Source organism: Mus caroli, unplaced genomic scaffold (genome assembly GCF_978045245.1).
Source record: "Mus caroli unplaced genomic scaffold, Mus_caroli_1 scaffold_1, whole genome shotgun sequence".
Classification (NCBI taxonomy): domain Eukaryota; kingdom Metazoa; phylum Chordata; class Mammalia; order Rodentia; family Muridae; genus Mus; species Mus caroli.
Window position 1 is genome coordinate 175,830,034 of NW_028227256.1, and position 27,533 is coordinate 175,857,566.

Genomic DNA, 27,533 nt, shown 5'->3' on the forward strand with positions numbered 1-27,533 from the left:
TCACTCTGTAGACCAGGCTGGCCTCGAACTCAGAAATCTGCCTGCCTCTGCCTCCCGAGTGCTGGGATTAAAGGCGTGCGCCACCACCTCCTGATTAAGGTCTCACTCTTTAGGCTAGACTGGGCTTGACCTCCTGATTCTCCAGCCTCACCTCCACAGGTGTGTGTGAACATGCCCAGATCCAGCAGTTTGTTTTTAAATCCCAAATATATATTTTGCTTTCTTCTCTTGTAATAGATTTTTGAGACAAGGTCTCTACATATCCCTGGCTGACCTAGAACTCACTCTGTAGACCAGGCTGACTTTGAACCCACAGAGATCCTTCTGACTCTGCCCCCTGATTGTTGGGACTAAGAGCATGTGCCACCATGCCTGGCCTTGTAATAACATATATATATATATATATATATATATATATATATATAATTTTTATTAGCTATTTTCCTCATTTACATTTCCAATGCTATCCAAAAAGTCCCCAATACACTCCCCCCCCCACTCCCCTACCCACCCACTCCCACTTTCTGGCCCTGGCGTTCCCCTGTACTGGGGCATATAAAGTTTGCAAGTCCAATGGGCCTCTCTTTCCAGTGATGGCCGACTAGGCCATCTTTTGATACATATGCAGCTAGAGACAAGAGCTCCGGGGTACTGGTTAGTTCATAATGTTGTTCCACCTATAGGGTTGCAGATCCCTTTAGCTCCTTGGGTACTTTCTCTAGCTCCTCCATTGGGAGCCCTGTGATCCATCCAATAGCTGACTGTGAGCATCCACTTCTGTGTTTGCTAGGCCCCGGCATTGTCTCACAAGAGACAGCTATATCTGGGTCATTTCAGCAAAATCTTGCTAGTGTATGCAATGGTGTCAGCATTTGGAAGCTGATTATGGGACGGATCCCTGGATATGACAGTCTTTAGATGGTCCATCCTTTCATCACAGCTCCAAACTTTATCTCTGTAACTCCTTCCACGGGTGTTTTGTTCCCAATTCTAAGAAGGGGCACAGTGTCCACACTTTGATCTTCGTTCTTCTTGAGTTTCATGCTTTTAACAAGTTGTATCTTATATCTTGGGTATCCTAAGTTTTTGGGCTAATATCCACTTATCAGTGAGTACATATTGTGTGAGTTCCTTTGAGATGGTGTTACCTCACTCAGGATGATACCCTACAGGTCCATCCATTTGCCTAGGAATTTCATAAATTCATTCCTTTTAATAGCTGATTAGTACTCCATTGTGTAAATGTACCACATTTTCTGTATCCATTCCTATCTTGAGGGGCATCTGGGTTCTTTCTAGCTTCTGGCTATTATAAATAAGGCTGCTATGAACATAGCGGAGCATGTGTCCTTCTTAACAGTTGGAACATCTTCTGGATATATGCCCAGGAGAGGTATTGCAGGATCCTCTGGTAGTACTATGTCCAGTTTTCTGACATAGTTTTCTGACAGTTTGCTGGCGAGGATGTGGAGAATGAGGAACACTCCTCCATTGTTGGTGGGATTGCAAGCTTGTACAACCACTCTGGAAATCAGTTTGGCAGTTCCTCAGAAAATTGTAATAACTTCTTAACCAGGGTACATATCCACAGAGTGTGTCCACATGATGTCTGTTCTTGGAAATATGTTAGTGCGTGTGTTGAGCCAACTGAGTGATGAAGTTTTATAAATATTCTGAGTGTGCTTCAAAAGAGTACGTTTCCTCTAGTTTTCCAGAAGGTGTGTGGAGTCGAACCTGTTATAAGTAGGATGATTTTAGTCTCCAAAATGTTTTCTCAGTTTATACATAAATAGGCATAGAGTTTGAGATAAAATGATTCACCCAAAAGGCATAATCCATAAATTGTAGAAATTAGGGGGGGTGGACCATGAAACTAGGAAGGGAGTTTTCTATTAAGAGATGAAGGATAGGTTAAAGTTCGTCCATTAATGCTCTTTCACTTTTTAGAGGGGCCCAGGGCTAGAAATCAAAGTCAGGGCCATAATTCATCTGTATATCCCTCATGTATAAGTCTCCTGAGATCCATTTCTGACATTAACACATTAAGTAATTGACACAAAGAAGGAAGCAGGAAGGAGAAGGCATTATCGTTAACAGAGCAGTCTAGATTAGTAAGTGCAGGCAACTTTTATAGAATCCCTTGACCCCATTCCCTGATGCCAGCCCCAGGTGAGGTGAAGCTGATAGAGGATCAGGTAACCAGCAAAATCACAAGGAAAGGGAGCATTGTCACTTAGCCACCAGCACATCCACAATGAAAGGGAGCACTGTCACTTAGCCACCAGCACATTCACAAGGAAAGGGAGCACTGTCACTTAGCCACCAGCACATCCGCAATGAAAGGGAGCACTGTCACTTAGCCACCAGCACATTCGCAAGGAAAGGGAGCACTGTCACTTAGCCACCAGCACATCCGCAATGAAAGGGAGCACTGTCACTTAGCCACCAGCACATCCGCAATGAAAGGGAGCACTGTCACTTAGCCACCAGCACATCCACAATGAAAGGGAGCACTGTCACTTAGCCACCAGCACATCCGCAATGAAAGGGAGCACTGTCACTTAGCCACCAGCACATTCACAAGGAAAGGGAGCACTGTCACTTAGCCACCAGCACATCCACAATGAAAGGGAGCACTGTCACTTAGCCACCAGCACATCCGCAATGAAAGGGAGCACTGTCACTTAGCCACCAGCACATCCGCAATGAAAGGGAGCACTGTCACTTAGCCACCAGCACATCCACAATGAAAGGGAGCACTGTCACTTAGCCACCAGCACATCCGCAATGAAAGGGAGCACTGTCACTTAGCCACCAGCACATTCACAAGGAAAGGGAGCACTGTCACTTAGCCACCAGCACATCCACAATGAAAGGGAGCACTGTCACTTAGCCACCAGCACATTCACAAGGAAAGGGAGCACTGTCACTTAGTCACTAGCATATTCACAAATTACATTGCATACTTTAACTGTTAGTTAAAATGCAAAACTGCCACTTGTATTTTTCTTCTGTCCTAAAAGTTCCAAATACAATGTAAAGGATCTTATATTAAGTCCATAGGAAGTTAGAGATGGTTTGCAATTACTGGGGGTAAAAACCAATGGTGAAATCTCTTTCATTTAGTTTACAGTGCAATATAAAAGCATGTGTTTTCTTATTTTGATCTGTACATGTCCATAAAAATGTGCAAATTTCTATTGATGGTGAATGTCTGTTGAAAGACTTCAGAGAACTATTAAAGGCCTGTGTAATATTGATAAAAGGATTAAATAATAGCATCCTAACAACTTCGCCTATGTAGGAGAAAATTTAAAGGTGTTTTAGTTTTTTCTAATCCCTGACCTAGCTTCCAAGTAATGAGACACAGAGATCTATTAGATTTAATCAACATGTCTTAAGAACAATACCTGGATGCCGGGTGTGGTGGCACACACCTTTAATCCCAGCACTCGGGAGGCAGAGGCAGGCGGATTTCTGAGTTCGAGGCCAGCCTGGTCTACAGAGTGAGTTCCAGGACAGCCAGGGCTACACAGAGAAACCCTGTCTCAAAAAAAAACAAACAAAAAACAAAAAACCAAAACCAAAACAAAACAAAAGAACAATACCTGGGCATATATTCATTTATCTAAACCCTCTACGCTAGTCTGGCTACTTCCCAACCACACACTCATTACTTGCATTTAATCTGCCCTTGGCTACTCCTATTCTGTCTGTCTCTCCTCAGGGCAAACTCTCTTTGCCACCTGTTCATGGTGACCTACATCTGGACCTCACCTGCCTCATGGCAGATTGCTTCCTTTCTCTTCTCTCTTTCTTCTCTCTCCTCTCTTCCTCTCCTCTCCATCTGCCAATCCCTCTCCCCTTTCTCTCCCACTGGCTGGGAATCAGAATTCCAGCTTTCCTATCTCCTCTGCCCAGTCATTGGCTGATCAGCTGTTTATTAACCAATCACAGATAATTGGAGAGCATTCTTTACACAGCATAGACAGGAGATTCTTTAATCATGGCCTGCCCCTGTTGTCACTGCAACCAGATCTCAGGGTTCAGAAATGAGCATCTGAATGCACAGTGCACAAGATGATCCTGCAGCAACTTCACTGCCACGAACTGGACTCAGTCAGTCCCTCAACCCTCAGGAGAATTCAGGGTCCCAGTACTCAAGTGGGCAAGGAGTTGTCAAATGACAAACAGACACAGACACAAGGGAGTGCTGTATCTGAATGTAATTTCTCAAAAGCAAGCATCAGACTTATAATACAAAAGAAAAATAAGGAAGTTAGGCAATATATCAGCCAAAGTACATTGAGATGCATAATGGCTCTTTACACAAAACAGAAAATGCATACATAAAACCGGGATCCAGGCAGTGTTTACAACTGAGATAAGTCAGGTATCTATTCTCATGAGTCAGGTGAAAGGGCTAATACACCCAGGTGCAATTCTAGTCTATTGTTTAACACACCAACAGGGTTCCCTTAGGAAATACCTAATTATGCTATTCCTCGGGCCTAGTGAAAAACATACCCCAGGGAAGTTCCATTCTGCCAACCTTTTCATGAATAATACAATACTCTAGTTCTTCTTTAACCACAACCCACCTTCTTTCTACCATTATGTAATGTAGGCTGCCATTCATGTCTAATGAGAATTCTAAGTTTACTTTGTTGAACTAGCCCTGAGATTTCTAGCTCCTATCCTGCAAATGGCAATGCCTCATTTCTTTCACTATCAACACTGGAGGTATTTCATCTGAATGAGTAACATTCTTATGAAATTCCAAGCCCAGAGTCATCTCAACACTGACTAGGATACTGGTGGAGGCCAGGAAGCAATGTTCAATCTAACTTAGCTATTTGTCAGATCATTCCTTGAGGAAACCTATAATAAAACAATACCGAAGGTAAGCATGCAAAACTCTCAGAGACAAATCTGAAACACATCTGTGTTAGGGAATGCCAAAGAACTTCCAGGTGACCAGTTTCCGTGCAACTTTTTGCCTCCGGAACGCGGCCAAGCTTTTGGACTTGTCACAGAGACTCCACTGGAGTAGGTGTGGCATTTTCTCCCTTTTTATTTTTAGACAAAGTTCCAGAACATCCCGCCTCTTCATGGCTAGGGATCTCAGAAGAACGCTGAAGATGAGTGGAAACAACAATTACTAATAAAATAATGCCAATAATAATAGCAAGCAAGATTTTATATTGAACCCAATCCAAGGGATTCAATACACTAAGATTATTTTTTAAATCGCTAGCCAATTCATCAATGTTCCAAGTATCCAAATGACTTCTGCTAATATCTGAAATTTCTGCCTTCAATTGCTCCATATAATGTGAAATATCTGTATCTTCCACACTCCCTGCAAATGAGCCTTAGTCTTTTCCCAATCAATGGTTGCATTATAAGGTAATGGCGTGACACAAAAATATTGAAATGAAGCATCACATTTGGTAGCTAACCTAACCTTAATATTTCCTATATCCTGTCCCATTGCTAAAACTACTTCTTCTAAAGCATTAGGCTTTGACTCCAGTTTCTTATCATGTCTGACTTAAAAGTTTAGGAGTGTACATATTCCTATGGCAATTTATATGCAGGGTAGATGTGAAATAGATCATCAAACAGATGGGAAGGCAGAAAAATATTAAGATGTTTTATATAAAATTTAGGTCTGGTTCTACCTCCCAGGCCCATGCTCCCAGAATTAAGATTCAGACTCAAAATATATTTACTGATACCATGTCCATATAGCTAGGCTCTTCTCTGACTAGATCATAACTTAGATTAACCCATTTATTCTGATTTATATTCTACCATGTGTCTGGTTACCTGTGCTCAGGTGCTATGTGTTCATCTCATCACATTTTCCCAGGCAAATCTTCCGCTCTGCCTCACCTCGCCTTCCTATCCCAGAATTCTTTCTACCCCCTGGATGTTCCCCCTATTTCATGCCTAAGCCATAGGCCATGAGATTTTTTACTGACAGGTGTTACTTGTGAGCTTTTAAAAATACATTTCAAATTGAGATGGATACATCAGATTTCAAGGAGTTATTAAAAAGAATGTAAAAATACCTTGCTGATCATTATTTTACATCAATTACATTTGGGGTTGAATATATTATGAAAGTGAATTTTATCCTTCTTTTACTTTGTGATTTCTTGACAACATTTAATTAATTATATGTACACAGTGACTTATGTCATATTTCTCGTCCACAATTCCTCTTGAGATGGGTGAGTTATGTTGAAATTAAGGTATCCTTGATAATGAATAATATAAAAATGATCATGAACAAGGACTTAAGAGTTTGATTTTTCTGAGACTATGCAGGGGCCTAGCAAACACAGGAGTGAATGCTCACAGTCAGCTATTGGATGTATCACAGGGCTCCCAATGGAGAAGCTAGAGAAAGTACCCAAGGAGCTAAAGGGATCTGCAACCCTATAGTTGGAACAACATGATGAACTAACCAGTATCCCGGAGCTCTTGTCTCTAGCTGCATATGTATCGAAAGATGGCCTAGTCGGCCATCACTGGAAAGAGAGGCCCATTGGACTTGCAAACTTTATATGTCCCAATATAGGGGAATGCCAGGGCCAAAAGAATGGGAATGGGTGGGTAGGGAAGTGGGGGGCGCTATGGGGGACTTTTGGGATAGCATTGGAAATGTAATTGAGGAAAATATGTAATAAAAATATTAAAAATTTTAAAAAAAAGTTTGATTTTTCATGTGCTAAGGTGAAAACTAATGGTTTCTGAAACTCCAGTCTTTGGTTTTCTAAATTCTAGCTGAGTTCATTACGTGAAAGAAAGAGTCAAGTGTAATATATCCAGTGGCATTTGTTCTACCAAATTTATGTAACGAGTATGGCAAGTGGGTGTCTAAAATTCAAGCACTCGGGGGTGAGGCAATTGGTTTACCAGGAATTTGAGGCTAATCTGGACTACATCGTGGTTGCCAGCCTAGTCAGAGCCATGTAGTGAGATCCTGTTTCAAATACCAAAATGAATAAGGAAGGGGACTTACTTCTCATGCCATTTTAATGTCTCCTGAATTCAGCAAGCCCTGACCAGCCAGACTAATGGCTAGTGATCTCTGACTTTTTTTTTTTTTAAGCTCTAGGTTTACTTCCCAGGGAGGGCAGAGCTCTTGGAAGCCTGGGCATGTCCTAACCATGTGTAGAGTCTCTCATATGTCAAGGAGAAACTGCTGTTAATATTCACATCCTGCCTTTTTTTTTCCCCACAGGTACTACATAAATAGCCAAGACTATTCCATTTTTAGTACCAGGAGTTCTGTAAGTATCAAATATCTTTAAAAAGTTTAGTATTTCCTAAGAGTTTGTCATAACTTGGCTTTTTAATCTCTGTTTACTAGATACTTAACCCTGCATCTTCTTTTTCTTCTCATTATTACCCTTCTATTGTTACCCCCTCTGATACATGCCCTTAAGTATGTACATAGTGTCACCCATGTGGAGTGGATCTAGAATTCTGATTCACAGTGAGGTGAAGGAATGAAGAAAGGAAAACACATTTGGTGAAGCTAGGGGTTGGGTGGGTTGTACACTCAAATGGAGTCACATCTACTAATGTACCAACCTGGCACCCGACATGTTCGTTATGCACAACACAGGAGAAGGGTTTCTAGTCTGGTTAGGAGATCTCTGTAGGTCAGCAGCCTCAGGCTGTAAACAAGAGAGGAGGAAGCTGCAGTTAGTTGCCAGGCTTTCCACACAGTGATTAATTAATTACCTGTGAACACTCACATAGACCAGAGGAAGACCATTTTGCCAGCTATGAGCCTGACCCATATGGAGACAAGCTCTGCTAATTGTCTGCGCTTCAAATACCCTGGTTTTTGTCATGGCTGTGCCTATTTCTGCAGTTCACTATCAGCAGGGATTTTCTATGTTCCCTACAATGTAGAACAACAACAACAAAAGAGGGGACTATTTTATGTGTTTATATTACCTACTTATTGAGAAGAATATAGTAACTGTCATTCAACAATTGTAAGTTTACAACAGATATAAGCCTGAGCTGCAGATATAAATTCTTCTCAGGTATAAACCTCAGTCTCTGTATTACTTTAAAAATGTTTAACACCATATCTACTTCATTTCTCTCTTTTTAAAAAACTTTATGAGTATATGAGTATTTACCTGCATATAACAGTGAGTACCACCTGTGCAGTAGCCTTGGAAGCCAGAAAAAGACTTTGGGACTGGAAAGCTGGAGTCACAGGCAGTTAAAAGTGAACTGTCATAAGGATGCAGAGGATCAAACCTGGGTCTTCTGCAAGAGCAGCTAAGGCTCTTAATAGCTGAGCCATCTCTCTAGCCCCATAGTTCATTTCTCTTAATGCTGTCTACTTACAGTGATAATTTATTAATTCAAGTGTATTTAGGTGTCCCCCAACTGATGGACATATAGCTTCTTACAACCACAAACAACTCTGTGATGAGTGTTCTTCTCCATGGATCTCTGCAGGTTTTTTGTTTATGGAGGTTTTGTTGTTTTTGTTTGTTTTGTTTTCTCTTTATGTAGCCAAGAGCCCAGTTAATGAATTACAGAGACTCTATAAGACACTTCCGAAAATGACAATTAAGCTTATACTCTCACTGAGTGTAGATCTTTGACAAAAAAATAGGTATTATTAGATTTTCTATCTTTTTTAACCAATCTATTACTAGATCAACATTGGTTGTCTTCTGCAATCATGCTACACCCTTATTTTTTTTTAAACAGTTTATTCCTGCGAATGTTTTCTGCATGGATACATGTTTCCTTCTAGAAGTGATTAGACGATGTTAGATGCTGTAGAACTGAAGTTAGGGCTGATTCCTCTGCAAGAGCAGCCCCTGAAGTGTCTCTCCAGCCCACCTTCATTCCTTTGAGACAGAGTCCCTCGCTGAAACTTGAGTTCTCCGATTGGCTAGATAGCTAGGCAGCAAGGATCAGGGATTCTTTGGTCTCTGCTGCCATGGTGCTGCGATTACACAGACTGGTTCCCTACCCAGCTTGTTATATGAGTCGTGGGGAATGAATTTAGGTCTTCATGTTTGCACAGTAAGCACTTTGCCAATCAACTAGTGTTCTCTGTCTCTGTGTCTCTCTCCCACAGTTACTAGGTTTGTTTGTTTTTCTTTATAAATAATTGCAAGCCTAGGAGAACCTGCATAGAAACATGGCACCCTTCATTTAGCTTCTTTCAATAGTAACATCTTATACAATTGGCACAATATTGAATGTTGTTTTCAAGCAAAATCCCAATCATTTGATGTTACCAAATGAACCCTGAAGACCCAGGTTCCAGATGCTGTAATGAAAATCTCAGAGATGCAGAACAAGCACACAGCTGACCTTCCTCAACCAACATTCCAGAAGGAGAGAGCCAGTTCTCCTCCACACTGTCCCAGAAACCCTTCAAACTCAATGTCCTTCCTTTGTACTTCCTGTGAGCCTCTCTATCTGTTCTCCTATCTTCCTCTTACTCTCTATGGTGTTTTCTTATGTTCATTCTCTGTCAACTGGCTGCTTGCTCAGTCTCTTGACCTGTGGTTGACTTTATTTACTCCCTCTTACAATAAAGAGAAAGCACTTAGGTTAAAGGCATGTGCTAGGACTGAGCCACACCACAACTAGAGCCAGATTTTTCTAGTACACAATCTCAGGGTCTGCAGAGTGATCAATATCCTGCTGCAAGAGCATGTGGATTTGTTTCCTCATGCACTTGTTTGTATGTCCAGCTCTGTGCAGGTTTATCACATGTTTTTCACATAATCCCCACCACAATTACTTTGTAGAAACGGTGCTGTCCTGGGACTCCCCTCCAGCTTCAGTTCCAGCTCTGGCTCTCACAATGTTACCATGGCCTCGTCCTCAATGTCCTCGAACCCTGGAGGGTTGAAGTGTCCCATTTGGGGATGGAAGCTAATCAATCCCTTCTCAGAACTAGGAGAATACTTCTTGACTGCAGTCCTCCATAGACATTCCAGTTGGCACCACCATTGAGATCCAAGTGTTCAAGCACATGAGCCAAATGAGGGTGTAGTTCGCTTTCAAACCACAATAGGAGTATATGTACTCAGAGTTTATTAGATTTATCAGACTGGCTTACAGCCTGTGGTCTGGGTAGTCCAACATTGGCTGGCTCCTGGTGGAAAGACTGAGAATAAAGTAGTTGTTCAGTACAAGACACTCAATATCTCAGGAGTAAACTGTGGTGTTGGAGACCTGGGGAATTCCTAGAGACATTCAAGTTTTCCCTCTATATTGGAATCCTGAAGAAGTAGGTTTTAACACCAGGAAAGGAATGTCTTAGCAACAGGATAGATTCACTTAACACCAAGAATGAGAGTTAACAGGTAAAAAGCAAAAGCTTTCTTATTCATTTCTTGATCCAATGAAGAAAACCCCATCCTGTCTGCCCAGGTCCTTAGGTTATATTTGATTCTAGATATGATGAAGCTCATGACCAAGATTCGCCAGGACAACAGAGGTTTATAAACATTATATTTTTTCCTACAACTAAATGTTATTTTCTTTCTACAAACTCCTCTTTGTCTTTTCAGAAAGATCTCCCTTCTTCAGGGGAATGTTCTCTTATTCTTATAATGACAACTGGGTTTGTTTTCAAATATATTTCTTTTCCACACATCTGATGTTATAAATATCCTTTTAGCCATTACTTATGTGATATATGGTAAAATTTGATAACATAAAATGCTACCACTGATTTTTTTCAAGTATTATTAGACTTACATTGATTGTTTTCTTTCAAGAATCATTCAGAAATCCACTTTGTCTGATTTATTTTTGCTTTAAGATTACAGACTCTCTAGAGTTTTTGTCTATGTAAGTTTATGAGGACTTTTAATTGTTTTGCTAATATTGAAAAGAATAGTAGTATACTTGCTAGTTTTGTATTAACTTGACATAAGCTATAGTAATCATGCAGGAGGGAGCCTCGGTTGAGGAAATGCCTCCAGGAGATGCAGCTGTAAGGCATTTTCTCACTTGGTGATCAATGGAGGTGGTCCAAGCCCATGGTAGGGGGTGCCATCCCTGGAATGGTGGTTCTTGGTTCCATAAGAAGGCGCTCTGAGCACGCCATGTAACGCAGTCTAGTAAGCAGCACCCCTCCATGGCCTCTGCATCAGTTCCTGCCTCCAGATTCCCGCTGTGTTTGTCTCCCTGCATTGACTTCCTTTGGTGATGAATAGCAATATGGAAGTGTGAGCTGAATAATCCCTTTCCTCCTCAACTTGCCTTTTGGTCATGGTGTTTCATCACAGCAGTAGAAATCCTAACAAAGACAAGTATGTATTAGCAATACTTCACTGATTTTGGTTAAGCCTTTTTTATAAGTGTGGTCAATTTTGCTAAATGTGAGAGTAAAATGTATATATTTTTTATTGGTTAATTTTAGGAGTCTCTTTCTATAGCTTATTCTTTTTGCCTAGGTGTTCTATATTTGACCCAGGCACACTGAGTTGCACTACTATTCCTGTTCTCTCCCTCTTCCCCATCCCTCTCTCTCTTTGTCTTTCTCTCTCCCTTTCACCACCTCAGTGTGTGTGTGTGTGTGTGTGTGTGTGTGTAGCTTTAGAAATAGGTAACCCATAAAGGTAGAAAAGGGTAACTCATAAGTCATGATAGTGTTTGTGGTGTGTGCTGGTATTCCTGGAGGGTAGAAGAGGAAGGAAGATTTCAGGAACTGAAAGAAGTTCCAGGTCCTTATGAGCCTGATGTGTGTGCTGGGAATCAACACTGCCTCCACCCCAGGTGGAGCCATCTCTCCAACCTCAGATGTACAGACTGCCGGTGTGTCACAAATTCTCCTTTGATATTCTTCTTCACTGAATTGTAGGAATAATAATATTTTAAAAATCACAACAAGGGGTTTGAACCGACTGGTTTTATGTCAAATTGACACAAGCTGGAGTTATCACAGAGAAAGGAGCCATCCTTGAGGAAATGCCTCCATGAGATCCAGCTGTAAGACATTTTCTCAGTTAGTGATCTTGGGGGGAGGGACCATTGTGAGTGGTGTCATCCCTGGGCTTGTAGTCTTAGGTTCTATAAGAGAGCAAGGTGAGCAAGCCAGGAGAAGCAAGCCAGTAAGTAACATCCCTCCATGGCCTCTGCATCAGCTCCTGTTTCCTGGCCTACTTCAGTTCCAGTCCTGACTTCCTTTGGTGATGAACAGCAGTGTGGAAAGTGTAAGCTGAATAAACCCTTTCCTCCCCAACCTGTTTCTTGGTCATAATGTTTGTGCAGGAATAGAAACCCTGAGTAAAACAGGGTTTCTTCCTGCCTTTGACCATTTATGTTCCTGGATGAAAGACACACACAGCCTTTTATTTTTAAATATGCCTTAGGCAGCAGCAACTATCCACCCTCCATGCTGTTATAATCTACTTTACTACCCATAATGTGGAGTTAATACTTTAAAATTTCTGTGTTCCATCTGGGCTGCTCTTAACTGCAGTTGACCAGCCCACATGGACATGTTTTTATGGCACAGCTCTCCTCCCTCTTGCTTATTCGTCTTCTTCCTTGGTGGCTGCTTTCTGCATCTCCTTCCTCTTCCTCATGGGCCCAAGCAGAGGACCAAAACCCTGCCTGTGTCCCTTCTCCCCGGCTACTGCCTGCTGACATGTTTATTTATCAGTCAGAATTAACTGGGTGCACAGTTCCTCAGTGTGTTACCTGCAGACTCTCTCCTCTCTGTGGCAAACAGATTTGAGGAAGCAGTCAACTATGCATAATAACAAAGGAACTGAAGTTTAGTTGTTTTTTTAAAACAGTAGAAACCAGAAAGTTGAATCCACAACCTAACACGGAGATGAACAGCGTTTTGTTGTTTTTGTTAACATGAACTTCCGTCTCATTTCTTAGATTAAATTAGAGTATGAAGGAAACTCATTTGTATCATGGAAAATACCAGAAAGCTGTAAAGTTGAAAACACTACGTGAGTATGTTTGTTGCTGTTGTTTTGTCTTATATATACATCCATTTGTTCCTACATTATAAAAATGACATTCATTCACATAATGCAGATGTTCTGACTTCAGTAAATTTCCTTCCACTAAACCTATGTGCAAAGAAAGGCTAACTCAAGGAAAGCAGAAGGAAAAAGCCGCATGGAGGTTTGAATAAAAATAGTCCCCACCCCACCCTGCTCTCCAATAGGCTCTACATTTGCCCATTGAGTCCCCAGCTGACTGGTTGGAAGGATTAGGAGGTATTCAAGATATTCCTTGTTGGAATAGGTGTGTCCTTACTGAAGGAGGTGTGTCACTTGGGGTGGGCCTTCAAGTTTCAAAAGCTCATGTCTGGCAGAAGTGTCTCTCCTAGCCTGCTGTTCATGGATCAGAATACACAGCTCTCAGCTACCGATCCAGTGCCTGTCTGTTCCTCACCGTGATAGTAGACTAAACCTTTGAAACTATGAGCATACCCAAACTAAGTGCTTTCTTTTATACTGAGTTGTCTTGGTCCTGGCATCTCTTCACATCAATGGAACAGCATCTTAGACAGTTGCTGTATTAGAGGGTTTTTTTTTTTCTTGTTTTCTCTTTCTAGCACCCAGTTGAATTGCTTAAGCTTAAAAGTTGTGGGTGGATTTTTAATCACCCTCATATACATTTGTAACTACTTCCTCTTCTTCCTTGTTTCTGAACACTAGATCACCCAAGACAACACTACACTGCAAAAGGGCTGGAATTCACATGATAAAGCCAATTGCCAGAAACCAAGTAAGTTGATTTCAGTGACATTTCATTGAATCTCGAAAAGCCATCACAAGTAGAGTTTGGGCTCTTTTGGGACAACAAAGGCTTACATATTGAAAAGAAATAGAGAAAAGAGACCACAGTAGCATTCTCCTTTAGCTTTCCTATCACAAATTGCTTTAAACAGTTTTAGTCGGAAATAAAAAGAAGACCTATTTGAAAGTTTTGGCCTGTCTGTCACTATTTTTCATGTCAATATAAATTGTGAAATTATATCTGATGTTTACCTCAGTTTCCATTTTTAATTGTTTGTTCACTCCCTCCCTCCCTCCCTCCCTTCCTCCCTCACTCACTCATTTACTCCCTCCCTCACTCCCTCCCTCACTCTCCCATTCATTTTGCCTAGGTTTAGAAACCAGGCCATGTACATGTTGCACCATTTAGCTAGCACCCAAATCCTTATTACTTAGCTTCTTCATCCTCTAGTCTGCTAGAGGCTGTTAATGTTACTCTTGGATGAGTAAGTCTCAGTCACACATGGTGATGGCGATGGAAAACCAAAGGCAAACTCGAGACTTAGACTCCACTTACTTTCCTTCAATTCAAGAAAACCCATGAATGCAGATGATTTTTGCTGGGCGTGGTGGTGCACGCCTTTAATCCCAGCACTCAGGAAGCAGAGGCAGGCAGATTTCTGAGTTTGAGGCCAGCCAGGACAAAGTGAGTTCCAGGACAGCCAGGGCTATACAGAGAAACCCTGTCTTGAAAAACCTAAAAAAAAGAAAAGAAAGTGACATTGAGTCTGCTGGTGTGTGAAACAGACAGAGACTTGTGACTACCTAAAGCATCTCCACACATTGTCAAACGTTCTCCGTCCCCTGGGCCGTTGAGAACTGCTGAGCCAGATGAGTGATAAGAGTTGAGTGTGAAAAGGGAGAAACATGATAGAGACAGTGAGGAGGGCAAGTTGCCAGACTTGCCACTTAGTTTAGTACATACCGAGGAGCTGAGGAGTTAAACAACTTCTGCAGTAAAAATCTCTTAATAAATCCTGACGTGGAGTTTCTTCCCGAATTTGAGCATTTCTGTTCCCATATGAAAGTATGCACACATTCTTGATATTTCTGTTTTTAAAAATGCCTTAGGCAGCACACTAGCTGGGCAACTGCCTACCCTCCATGCTGTTAGAATGTATTCCCCTATGGATAACCCAACCTGTCGCTCATTATTTCTGTGTGTCATCTGGGCTGCTCTTATCTCCAACTGGTCTGCCCACAGGGCCAGATTTCCTACAGTCCTATTCTCTCCCGCTCCCCTCCTATTCCACTCCCCCTCCCCCCACTCCCCCTCTCTCTCCCTCATGGTTCTCAAGCCCAGGAATCTAGATCCCACCTATCTCTCTTGTGCCCAGCTATTGGCTGCCAGTACATTTATTCACCAATCAGAATTAACTTGGGGGCAGGGTCCCAAAGGCTACTTGCAGACACCAGATCTTGGAGGCCAGCACTTAGCATTACAGTAAACAGTAAAAGACAAAAAACTCAAGAACCTTCTGTAGGTGTGGTATTAGTTCTAGTCTGAAATCTAGTTTGCTTTGTTCTTAGGTAAGAAACAGTCCTCTGTGACATTTAGGCTCATGTCGATTTCTGAATCTATTTCAAATATTACATAATTTTTCATTTGTATTTTCTCTTCCATCCAGGAAGTGGAACGGCATCTGACTGTGGATAATTCTTATATTTGCTACTTGTGGTATTTCACAGTTGTGTAAGTGGAACATAATATATAATTAAGGCTTTCAGAGTATTTAGCTCTTGCTTAAAAGAAAATCAATCACAAAGCTGCATTATCTACATCATGGTTTGCATACATACATCTATTCACCAACCAAGATATTCTCAAATGTATTGCCAAAGTTGTGTTGAGTTAGAAGTTTTAAAATTATCAACTACAATTTGAGGACTCACTGAAGGGTCATATCTGTCTGTTTTTTTCTCGTTTTTCTTTTTCTATTTTTAATTTTATGTTCCTTGGTACTTTGCTTGCATATATGTCTGTGAGAGGGAGCACTCCTGGAACTGGAGTATCAGACAGGTATGAGCTGCCGTGTGGGTGCTGGAATTGAACTCGGGTTGTTTGAGAGAGCAGCCAGTGCTCTTAACCACTAAGCCATCTCTCCAGCCCCATCAGTCTGTTTTTATACAGGATCTCCCTGTAAACCTCTGGTTAACCTGAACTTAGCTTATAGACCAGGATGGTCTCTATCCTGTGATTATCCTTTTGCCTCTCCTTCTAGAGGGCTGTGACCTTGAAGTGTCCAGTGATGTCCAGCTTCAGTTTTATACACATATTCTTTCTCTCAATCTTCATAATGATGATAGGCATGTAAGAACCATTATTCTTATTTAATAGATAAGGATGGTAGGTCTGGGCGGGTTGAATATGAGATCCAAACTGCAATGGTGCTGGAAGACAGCACTAGACTTGACCTCTGGCCTTTCAGACCATGGCTATCATCTATTTTTCCCCACATTTTTTATTAGATATTTTCTTCATTTACATTTCAAATGCTATCCCAAAAGTCCCCTATACCCTCCCCCCACCCTGCTTCTCTACCCATGCACTCCTACTTCTTGCACCTGGCGATCCCCTGTACTGGGGCATATAAAGTTTGCTAGACCAAGGGGCCTCTCTTCTCAGTGATGGCCCATTAGGCCATCTTCTGCTACATATGCAGCCAGAGACACGAGCTCTGGGGGTACTGATTAGTATGCAATACTGTTGAGTATGGTGGCTGATTATGGGATGGAACCCTGGGTGGGGCAGTCTCTGGATGGTCCATCCTTTCATCTTGGCACCAAACTTTGTCTCTGCAACTCCTTCCATGGATATTTTATTCCCTATTCTAGGGAGGAATGAAGTATCCACGAACTGGTCTTCCTTCTTCATTTTCTTGTGTTTTGGAAGTTGTATCTTGGGTATTCTAGGCTTCTGGGCTAATATCCACTTATCAGTGAGTGCATATCAAGTGACTTCTTTTGTGATTGGGTTACCTCACTCAGGACGATATCCTCTAGATCCATCCATTGGTCTAAGAATTTATCAAACTCATTGTTTTTAATAGCTGAGTAGTACTCCATTTTGTAAATATACCACATTTTCTATATCCATTCCTCTGTTGAGGGACATCTGGGTTCTTTCCAGCTTCTGGCTATTATAAATAAGGCTTCTATGAACATAGTGGAGCATGTATCCTTATTACCAGGTGGAACAATTTCTGGGTATATGCCCAGGAGGGGTATTGCTGGATCCAGCGGTAGTACTATGTCCAGTTTTCTGAGGAGCCATCAGACTGATTTCCAGAGTGGTTGTACCAGCTTGCAATCCCACCAGCAATGGAGGAGTGTTCCTCTTTCTCTACATCCTTGCCAGCATCTGCTGTCACCTGAATTTTTGATCATAGCCATTCTGACTGGTGTGAGGTGGAATCTCAGAGTTGTTTTGATTTGCATTTCCCTGATGATTAAGGATGTTGAGCATTTTTTTCAAGCGCTTCTCAGCCCTTAGGTGTTCTTCAGTTGAAAATTCTTTGTTTAGTTCTGTACCCCATTTTTAATGGGGGTTATTTGAATTTCTGGAGTTCAGCTTCTTGAGCTCTTTGTATATATTAGATATTAGTTCCCTATCAGATTTAGGATTGGTAAAAATTCTTTCTCAATCTGTTAGTGGCCTTTTTGTCTTATTGACAGTACCTTTTGCTGTACAGAAGCTTTGCAATTTTATGAGATCCCATTTGTCGATTCTCGATCTTACAGCACAGGCCAGTGCTGTTCTGTTTAGGAATCTTTTCCCCTGTGCCCATATCTTCAAGGGTTTTCCCCACTTTCTCCTCTATAAATTTCAGTGTCTCTGGTTTTATGTGGAGTTCTTTGATCCACTTAGATTTGAGCTTTGTACAAGGAGATAAGAATGGATCAATTCGCATTCTTCTACATGATAACCACCAGTTGGGCCAGCACCATTTGTTGAAAATGCTGTCTTTTTTCCACTGGATGGTTTTAGTTACCTTGTCAAAGATCAAGTGACCATAGATGTGTGGGTTCATTTCTGGGTCTTCAATTCTATTCCATTGATCTACCTGTCTGTCACTGTACCAGTACCATGCAGTATTTATCACAATTGCTCTGTAGTACAGCTTGAGGTCAGGCATAGAGTATTCCACCAGAGGTTCTTTTATTGTTGAGAATAGTTTTTGTAATTCTAGATTTTTTTTGTTATTCCAGATGAATTTGCAAATTGCCCTTTCTAACTCAGTGAAGAATTGAGTTGGAATTTTGATGGGGATTGCATTGAATCTGTAGATTGCTTTTGGCAGGATAGCCATTTTGACTATATTAAATCTACCAATCCATGAACATGGGAGATCTTTCCATCTTCTGAGATCTTCTTCAATATCTTTCTTCAGAGACTTGAAGTTCTTATCATACAGATCTTTCACTTCCTTAGTTAGAGTCACACCAAGGTATTTTATATTATTTGTGACTATTGTGAAGGGTGTTGCTCCACTAATTAATTTCTCATGCTGTTGTGTAGAGAAAGGCTACGGATGTGTTTGAGTTAATTTTATATCCAGCTACTGCGCTGAAGCTGTTTATCAGGTTTAGGAGTTCTCTGGTGGAATTTTTAGTGTCACTTGTATATGCTATATCATCTGACTACAGTGATATTTTGACTTCTTCCTTTCCAATTTATATCCCCTTGATCTCCTTTTGTTGTCTAATTGCTCTGGCTAGGAATTCAAGTACAATGTTGAATAGGTAGGGAGAAAGTAGGCAGCCTTGTCTAGTCCCTGATTTTAGTGGGATTGCTTCCAGCTTCTTTCCATTTACTTTGATGTTGGCTACTGGTTTGCTGTAGATTGCTTTTATTATATTTAGATATGGGCCTTGAATTCCTGATCTTTCAATGACTTTTATCATGAAGGGGTGTTGGATTTGGTCAAATGCTTTCTCAGCATCTAATGAGATGATCATGTGATTTTTATCTTTGAGTTTTTTATATAGTGGATTACACTGATGGATTTCCATATATTAAACCATCCCTGCATCCCTGGGATGAAGCCTACTTGGTCATGATGGATAATCGTTTTGATGTGTTCTTGGATTCAGTTTGCAAGGATTTTATTGAGTATTTTTGCATCAATATTCATAAGGGAAATTGGTCAAAGTTCTCTTTCTTTGTTGTATCTTTGTGTGGTTTAGGTATCAGAGTAATTGTGTTTTCATGGAATGAATTGGGTAGAGTACCTTCTGTTTCTCTTTGGCGAAATAGTTTGAGGAGAGTTGGAAGTAGGTCTTCTTTGAAGGTCTGATAGAACTCTGAACTAAACCCATCTGGTCCTGGGCTTATTTTGGTTGGGAGACTATTAATGAGTGCTTCTATTTCTTTAGGGGAAATGGGACGGTTAAGATCTGATCCTTATTTAACTTTGGTACCTGGTATCTGTCTAGGAAGTTGTCCATTTCATCCAGGTTATCCAGTTTTCTTGAGTATAGCCTTTTGTAGTAGTATCTGATGATGTTTTGGATTTCCTCAAGATCTGTTGTTATGTCTCCTTTATCATTTCTGTTTGTTAATTAGGATACTGTCCCTCTGCCCTCTAGTTAATCTGGCTAAGTGTTTATCTATCTTGTTGATTTTTCTCAAAAAAACCAGCTCCTAGTTTGGTTGATTCTTTGAATGGTTCTTTTTGTTTCTACTTGGTTGATTTCAGCCCTAAGTTTGATTATTTCCTGCCATCTACTCTTCTTGGGTGAATTTACTTCCTTTCATTCTAGAGCTTCTAGGTGTGCTGTCAGGATGCTAGTATATGCTCTCTCTAGTTTCTTTTTAAAGGCACTCAGAGCTATGACTTTTCCTCTTAGGACTGCTTTCATTGTGTTTCATATGCTTGGGTATGTTGTGGCTTCATTTTCATTAAACTATAAAAAGTCTTTAATTTTTTTCTTTATTTCTTCCTTGACCAAGTTATCATTGAGTAGAGTGTTGTTCAGTTTCCATGTGAATGCTGGCTTTCTATTATTTATGCTGTTATTGAAGATCAGCCTTAGTCCATGGTGATCTGATAGGATGCATGGGATAATTTCTATATTTTGCTATCTGTTGAGGCCTGTTTTGTGACCAATTATATGGTCAATTTTGGAGGAGGTACCATGAGGTGCTGAAAAGAAGGTATATCCTTTTGTTTTTGGATAAAATGTTCTGTAGATATCTGTTAAATACATTTGTTTCATTACTTCTGTTAGTGTCCATGTGTCTCTGTTTAGTTTCTGTTTCCAGGATCTGTCCATTGGTGAGAGTTGGGTGTTGAAGTCTCCACTATTATTTTGTGAGGTGCAATGTGTGCTTTGAGCTTTACTAAAGTTTGTTTAATAAATGTGGCTGCCCTTGCATTTGGAGCATAGATATTCAGAATTGAGAGTTCATCTTGGTAGATTTTACTTTTGATGAGTATGAAGTGCCCCTCCTTGTCTTTTTTCATAACTTTGGGTTGGAAGTCAATTTTATTTGATATTAGAATGGCTACTCCAGCTTGTTTCTTCGGACTATTTGCTTGGAAAATTGTTTTCAAGCCTTTTACTCTGAGGTAGTGTCTGTCTTTATCCCTGAGTTCCGTTTCCTGTAAGCAGCAAAATGTTGGGTCCTGTTTGTGTACCCAGTTTGTTAGTCTATGTCTTTTTATTGGGGGAATTGAGTCCATTGATGTTAAGAGAAATCAAAGAAAAGTAATTGTTGCTTCCTGTCATTTTTGTTTTAAAGTTGGGAATCTGTTCTTGTTGCTATCTTCTTTAGTTTTGTTAAAGGATTACTTTCTTGCTTTTTCTAAGGTATAATTTCCATCTTTGTGTTGGTGTTTTTCTGACCCATCCAGCAGGTCCAGTTATTCGAGGGTCTGGAGGGGACCTTCTCCTAAGAACCAAATGGGGGGTAGAGAGAGACAAGGGTCTTGTGCAAATAACAACACGGAAAAGTTCTGAATTGCATTAAGACCCCACTGTATTGAGAAAGGCTCAATGTTTACATGCACAAGCAAAAGGGGAAGTACAGATACTTATCAGCGGGAGGGGTGGGGCAATACAAGCAAAAGGAGAAGTACTTATCAGTGGGAGTGGGGCAATAGAAATTTTTTCTTTTGGCAGCTACACGGGGAAGCAGGAACTTGGTGGTATCAGGGTGTGGTCAGGACATCTGCGATGACTTAGGGCTGGAACATTCTGTGGTTGTTCTCCGAATCGGTGTCGGTGGCCCGCTTTTGACCCCCTTTTCTTCTCGGAGGGAGAGGCCCAATTCAGAGATCACGACAATTGTGTTGTCTTAATAGCTCCCTACATTTTCCCTTTATTATCCTTTGAAGGGCTGGATTCCTGAAAAGATATTGTGTGAATTTGGTTTTGTCATGGAATACTTTGGTTTCTCCATCTATGGTAATTGAGAGTTTAGCTGGATATAGTAGCCTGGGCTGGCATTTGTGTTCTCTTTGTGTCTGTATAACATCTGTCCAGGATCTTCTGGCTTTCATAGTCTCTGGTGAGAACTCTGGTGTAATTCTAATAGGCCTGCCTTTATATGACACTTGACCTTTTTCCCTTACTGCTTTTAATATTGTCTTTATTTAATGCATTTGTTGTTCTGATTATTATGTGTCGGGAGGAATTTCTTTTCCTGGTCCAGTCTATTTGGAATTCTGTAGGCTTCTTGTATGTTCATGGGCATCTCTTTCTTTAGGTATGGGTAGTTTTCTTCTATAATTTTGTTGAAGATATTTGGTGGCCCTTTAAATTTAAAATCTTCATTCTCATCTACTCTATTATCTGTAGATTTGGTATTCTCATTTTGTCCTGGATTTCTTGGATGTTTTGAGTTACGATCTTTTTGCATTTTGCATTTTCTTTGATTGTTGTGTCCATGTTCTCTATGGAATCTTCTGCACCTGAGATTCTCTCTTCCATCTCTTGTATTCTGTTGCTGATGCTTGCATCTATGGTTCCAGATTTCTTTCCTAGGGTTTCTATCTCCTGAGTTGTCTCCCTTTGGGTTTTCTTCATTGTTTCTACTTCCATTTTTAGATCTTGGATGGTTTTGTTCAATTCTATTACCTGTGTGATTGTGTTTTCCTTTAATTCTTTAAGTGATTTTTGTTTTAGCAGTGTTTGCCTGTAGTTCTTTAAGAACTTCTACCTGTATTTCCGTGAGAGATTTTTGTGCTTCCTCTTTAAGGGCTTCTACCTGTTTCCCAGTAATCTCCTGTATTTCTTTAAGTGAGTTATTAATGCCCTTCTTAAAATCTTCTACCACCATCCTGAGATATGATTTTAAATCTGTGTCTTGCTTTTCTGTGTGTTGGGGTATCCAGGACTCGTTGTGGTGGGTGTACTAGGTTCTGATGATGCCCAGTGTTCTTGGTTTCTGTTAGTAAGATTCTTATGTTTGCCTTTCGCTATCTGGAAATCTCTGGTGTTAATGTTTAAGCTGTCTCTGGTTGGAGCTCAATGCTCCTGTGATTCTGTTAGCCTCTGTTAGCACTCCTGGGAGTTCAACTCTCACCTGAGTTCCAGTGGTCAGAGCACTCTCTGCAAGCAAGCTCTCCTCGTTCAAGGCAGGTATCCAGCAGTCTGGAGCTCTGATTCACCTCCTGAGTTCTGGAGTCAGAACTCTCCCTATAGGCTGGCTCTCCTCTGGCAAGGAATGAACGTCCCCAGGGATCTGGGTCTGAGTTCTGCCTCCTGGCTGAGGATGAAGGCCCGTCAGGACCCTAACCAAGAAGCTCTGTTGCTTCTATCATCCATATGCTCTCAGGTGAACAGGGGGTCCTGGGTATGCTAGGGGTCCTGCAGTGCGGCGAGTCCTCTGTGCCCTAGGCTGGGTTCATGCAGAAGATGGCAGGGCAAGCCCCAGCCTCTCATTGGGTGGGGTTCCTTTGTCCCTGTTCCTGCTGGCCCAAGACCCTCCTTGATTCTTTGGAGCTGATGTTGCATTCCACTCACCCCTGATCCCGAGGTGATCCAGAGGTCCTGTGGCATGGAGAGCACTCTGGAGCCCTTAGCAGCCTCAGCTGAGCTCAGAAGGAAGATGGCAGAGGTAGCCGGGACTGGAGCATCTCTCATCTATTTTCAAAGTCTCTGTCTTATATAATTCTTCAGTCACTACTTAACACAAGAATTGATGCCTATAAAAGGAGGAAGCCGTTTGATAATACTTGATTAATTGTGCTGTAAAGTTATTCAATAAGTGAAAAAAAATTCGGTGAGCATAGGCATGCTTTAGCATCAAGAAGAAGGCAGAATGCATTTCGAGTTTTGTTTTGTTTTTATCTACAGTACATCTATTTTTTCTAGAGGAGACCTTCCTCCCTCTTCCATAGTAATATCATTTTATTTATGTGATTTATTTTTACATGTGATAATACTGTAACCCACTCTTCCCTGGCTGCATTAGCAGTCATCATGTACCATGGGCAGATGCAATCAGAACACTCACGTGTGTAGTAAGGCATGGTTATTGACAGCAGCTTCATTTTCTTCTTCGTATGGTTCTTTAACATCGACTTCTCCAGAGTCTCACTAAGAAGCATGGTTTGAGCCTCTGACACTCATGAAAATGTCAGGCTTCTGTTCCTTCTTAATCACTGGCCATCCTTCCATTGGTTCTGAAACCATGGAGCAATTGACAAGGGCAAATTCCCAAATAAAAACTCCTGATAGAGCTGTGTTGGGAAATTAAACTTGCCACTGTGACTAAATTGACTATGTTCTGCTTCTTTTAAAGAGAAGAACTTCAGAGCTACCAGAGAGAAAAATCTATTTCAATGAACTAAGCTCTTGTGTCCCCGCCCAAGTTCATATTGTGATAGTTGGTATAGGGCTTTAGGAACATGATAAGACCCTAAGGATAGAACCCTTATGGATATGATTAGGGCCTTATGATAGAGAGTCCCTACTATTCAGAGTGAAACACTATCATCTACAAGCCAGGTCATGGCCTACTCTAGGGCATGAAGCTGAGTGAAGGTGACTCTATTTGGGTAGTGCTTGTACTAGCCACCAGAGCAATGAGAAATTAAGGATAAAGTCACCCATGGGGTGGTTTCATTATAATGAAAGGAACTAAGGTATCTTCCAAGAAACCGGTAGAGTCACATAATGGATTACTGTTCTCACTTATGTACACTGAGCCCCAAGAGCTGACAATAACCAAGACAAACCTACAGCCTCCCTGAGCTAGCTCTGTCTCCTCCACACAGCCAAAAGAGAAGTACTATCCAGGAAGTAACCCAGAGACTCTGTACAATCCTTGGTGATAGGTGAGCCCTTGCTTTCCTTTAGATCTCACCAAGCGTGCTGCTAGTTTTATGTCAATTTACACAAGCAAGAGTTGTCTGAAAGGAGGGAACCTGAACTGAGAAAATGCCTTGGTAGGGTCTGGCTGTAGGGCATTTTCTTAGTTATTGATGGTTCAGTGCCCAGTCCACCATGGGCAGTGCCATTCCTAGGCAGGTGTCATGGGTTCTATAAGAAAGCAGGTTGAAATGGCTGGAGCGATAGCTCAGGTTTTTGTACATCATTACTTCTGCTCCCTGTTATTCACAGAGGCCCTTCCTATTGCAAATTCATTTTAAATTCGTCCTTTGCGAGTTTTTGTTGATTAAAATCCATTTAAAGAAAATTTCTGGGGCTGGAGATATGGCTCGGGAATTAAAAAACACTGACTGCTCCTCCAGAAGTCCTGAGTTCAATTCCCAGAAACTGCATGGTGGCTCACAACCATCTGTAACAGGATCCAATGCCCTCTTCTGGTGTGTCTGAAGAGAGCAATGCTTTACTCATACATAAATAAATATTAGGAAAACAGAAAGATTTCCTTACCTTCTAGATCACAGTATTCTACATTAAGTTTTTTTTTCTATAAAACTCTTAATCTGCACAGAGAGTAGTAGCATACACCTTTAATCCCAGCACTGAGCGGCAGAGGCAGGTAGATCTCTATGAGTTCAAGGCCAGCCTGGTCTACAGAGTGCTTTCCAGGACAGCCCAGGCTACACAGTGAGGCCCTGTCTTGAAACCCCTCCTCCAAAAGAAAAAAAATCTTTTTTTAAAAATATTTATTTATTTATTATATGTAAGTACACTGTAGCTGTCTTCTGACACACCAGAAAAAGGGCCTCAGATCTCATTACGGATGGTTATGAGCCATCATGTGGTTTTTGGGATTTGAACTTAGGACCTTCTGAAGAATAGTCAGTGTGTTTTTAACCGCTAAACCATCTCTTAAGCCCGAAGAAAAAAAATCTTATTCCTCTTGGAATTAGTTCTGAACAAGCCTCCAGGTGGAAATTCACTTCTGTTTTTAAACATGAATAATTAATTTTCACACCAATTTTCTGCACAATGTATATATAGTATCTTCGCATTCGTAGCTGAGTTTTCTATATATGCCTGGCCTCCTCGGCTGGTTGTTCTATTTAGCTCATCTGTTTGCCTCTGTTATCTTCTTTACTGCTTGTTTGATTTCAATTTAGCTTTTTAATCCACTTACAAGGTATTAGATATCTTTATGACACTTTCTTTTTGTATTTTATGTGTATGGGTGTTGTGTGTGCATGTATTTCTGTGCACCACACATGTGCAGTATCTGAGGAATCCAGAAGAGGGCATTGGATCCCCTGAGGCTGCACTTACAAATGTTTGTGAACTACCTTGTGGGTGCTTGGAATTGAAGCCTACTCTCTGAAAGAGCAGCCAGTGCCTTAAGCACTAAGCTATCTTTGCAGGCATCTCTGTGACCTTTTCAAAGTGGGTTTTAGTAGATTCTCCTCCCCTTTCCCTCCTGTTCCCTCCTTTTCATTTCCATGTGGTTTCCCCAAAGCACCTTTTCATGTCAAAGTGATTTCATGTCACATGTTTCCTTTTGCTACCTTTCCCATCCCACTCTGTTTGAAACCCTCTCTTGACATCTTTCTAGTTTCATAGGCTTTACACAGGCACAAACCACACACACCACACATACCATACACTCACACACACCATACACAACACATACTCACACACACCATTTATACACACACCAAACACACACCACACACTCATACATAGGACACTCAAACACACCCCCCACACACACATGCATAGACTCACACCATGAACTTCACACATACTACACAATGACATACACATATACATATATCACATACACATATTCTCACACATATACACCACATCTACCACACATTCATACACAACACACACAAACCCTACACATACTGCACACACATTCACACACACACACCATACACATACACATCACACATATTACACACTCACATACATACATATCACACACGCATTCACACAGATAGATACCATACATATCATACACACAATCACATAAATATACACACCACACACTAATACCCATATATACACATATAACACATACTAATGAACACAATACACACACTCTATAATCATAAACATACCACGCACACATACCACACACACGCACCACACACATATACAGACATACCATATACTTATACATACACCGTACATACAAACATACACACCACCTACTCCTAAACATACCACACACTCACACACAACACACACACACCCTCCAAGCTAAGATCTGCATATGAACAACAATGTGAAGTATTTCTCTTTCTGAGTTCACATTTTAATTAGAAAATCTGGTAAGTATGAGCGTAAGTGGCCACTCTTGTCTGGTGGTCACCCTCATCCTTTATTGGGAAACCCATGTTTTTATTTTATTGCTGTTTATCTCTTGGTTTTTGCAGTGCTGGGAATCTAACCTAAGGTCCTTTACAGTCTTCCAGTGAGTTCCACCCTCCAGCCCAGGGTTTTTAGAGACAAGGTCTTGTAGTACTATGTAGTACCAGGTGGCTTTGACCTCATGATTCTTCTGCCTTGCGTCCTTAATGGCAGGATTACAGGCCAGTGCCACCATACCTGACCCTAGCTACACTCAAACATATTTGTTTTCCTCCCTATAAATCTTTGGAATTGATTTGTAACATTCTACAAAATCCTTTGTTGGGATTTTATTTTTATTTATTTCATTTTATTTCTGTGGTATTGAGATTGAGCCAGGGAATCATATTTAGTAGACAGATACTCTATCACCCAACTGTGCCTGTGCCCCAGGGTTTGTATTGTAATTTATTGTATCTTAATATTTTAATTTATTTGAGGAATATTAACACTCAAGAATAATATAAAATTCTATATTTTTTATCATTTAATATATCAATTTTGTTGATTTCTTTTATTAAGGTAAGTGAATATTATATTAATTTTTCTGACTTTTCATTTCATTTATATTATAAGTAGTCAGGCATATCCCCATTATATATGGCTTCCCAAAGTGGCATATTTCTTTTAGTTGATAAGCCAAGACCAGTGCTTGAACACCAAAAGTCTAGGGCTTGCATCATCAGTCCCGTCTTGGTACTTTATTTTCCACGAGCATAGACCAATGCGTGATGGTGGATCTCCATCATCCTGGTTCCATGGATTCTCACCATCCTAAGGTACTTGCATTCCACACGTGCATTCTTCTCTCCTACCTGGCCCACAGAAATCACATTTTAAAAAATTACCTCTTCCTATAGGTTCTCCTTTTTACAATGATATATAGTTGGAATCTATAGTATATAAATGTTTTAGACTGGCTTCTTTTTTTTTAAGATTTATTTATTTATTATATGTAAG

At 40.8% G+C, this 27,533-nt stretch overlaps 1 protein-coding gene across 7 annotated transcripts in view; it reads left to right on the plus strand.

Annotated features, from left to right (window-relative positions):
• LOC110288950 (cation channel sperm-associated protein subunit epsilon-like protein) overlaps positions 1-27,533 on the plus strand; it is a 144,853-nt gene that overhangs the window by 25,201 nt on the left and 92,119 nt on the right. For 2 of the 7 annotated variants that reach the window (XM_085843332.1, XM_085843321.1), the window contains exons 2-5: positions 7,256-7,304; positions 12,913-12,986; positions 13,704-13,773; positions 15,452-15,516. In XM_085843332.1, coding sequence (XP_085699458.1) covers positions 13,747-13,773; positions 15,452-15,516 — 92 coding nt within the window. In that variant the 5' untranslated portion in view covers positions 7,256-7,304; positions 12,913-12,986; positions 13,704-13,746. The other 5 variants (XM_085843322.1, XM_085843324.1, XM_085843330.1 and 2 more) reach the window with 5 other exon arrangements.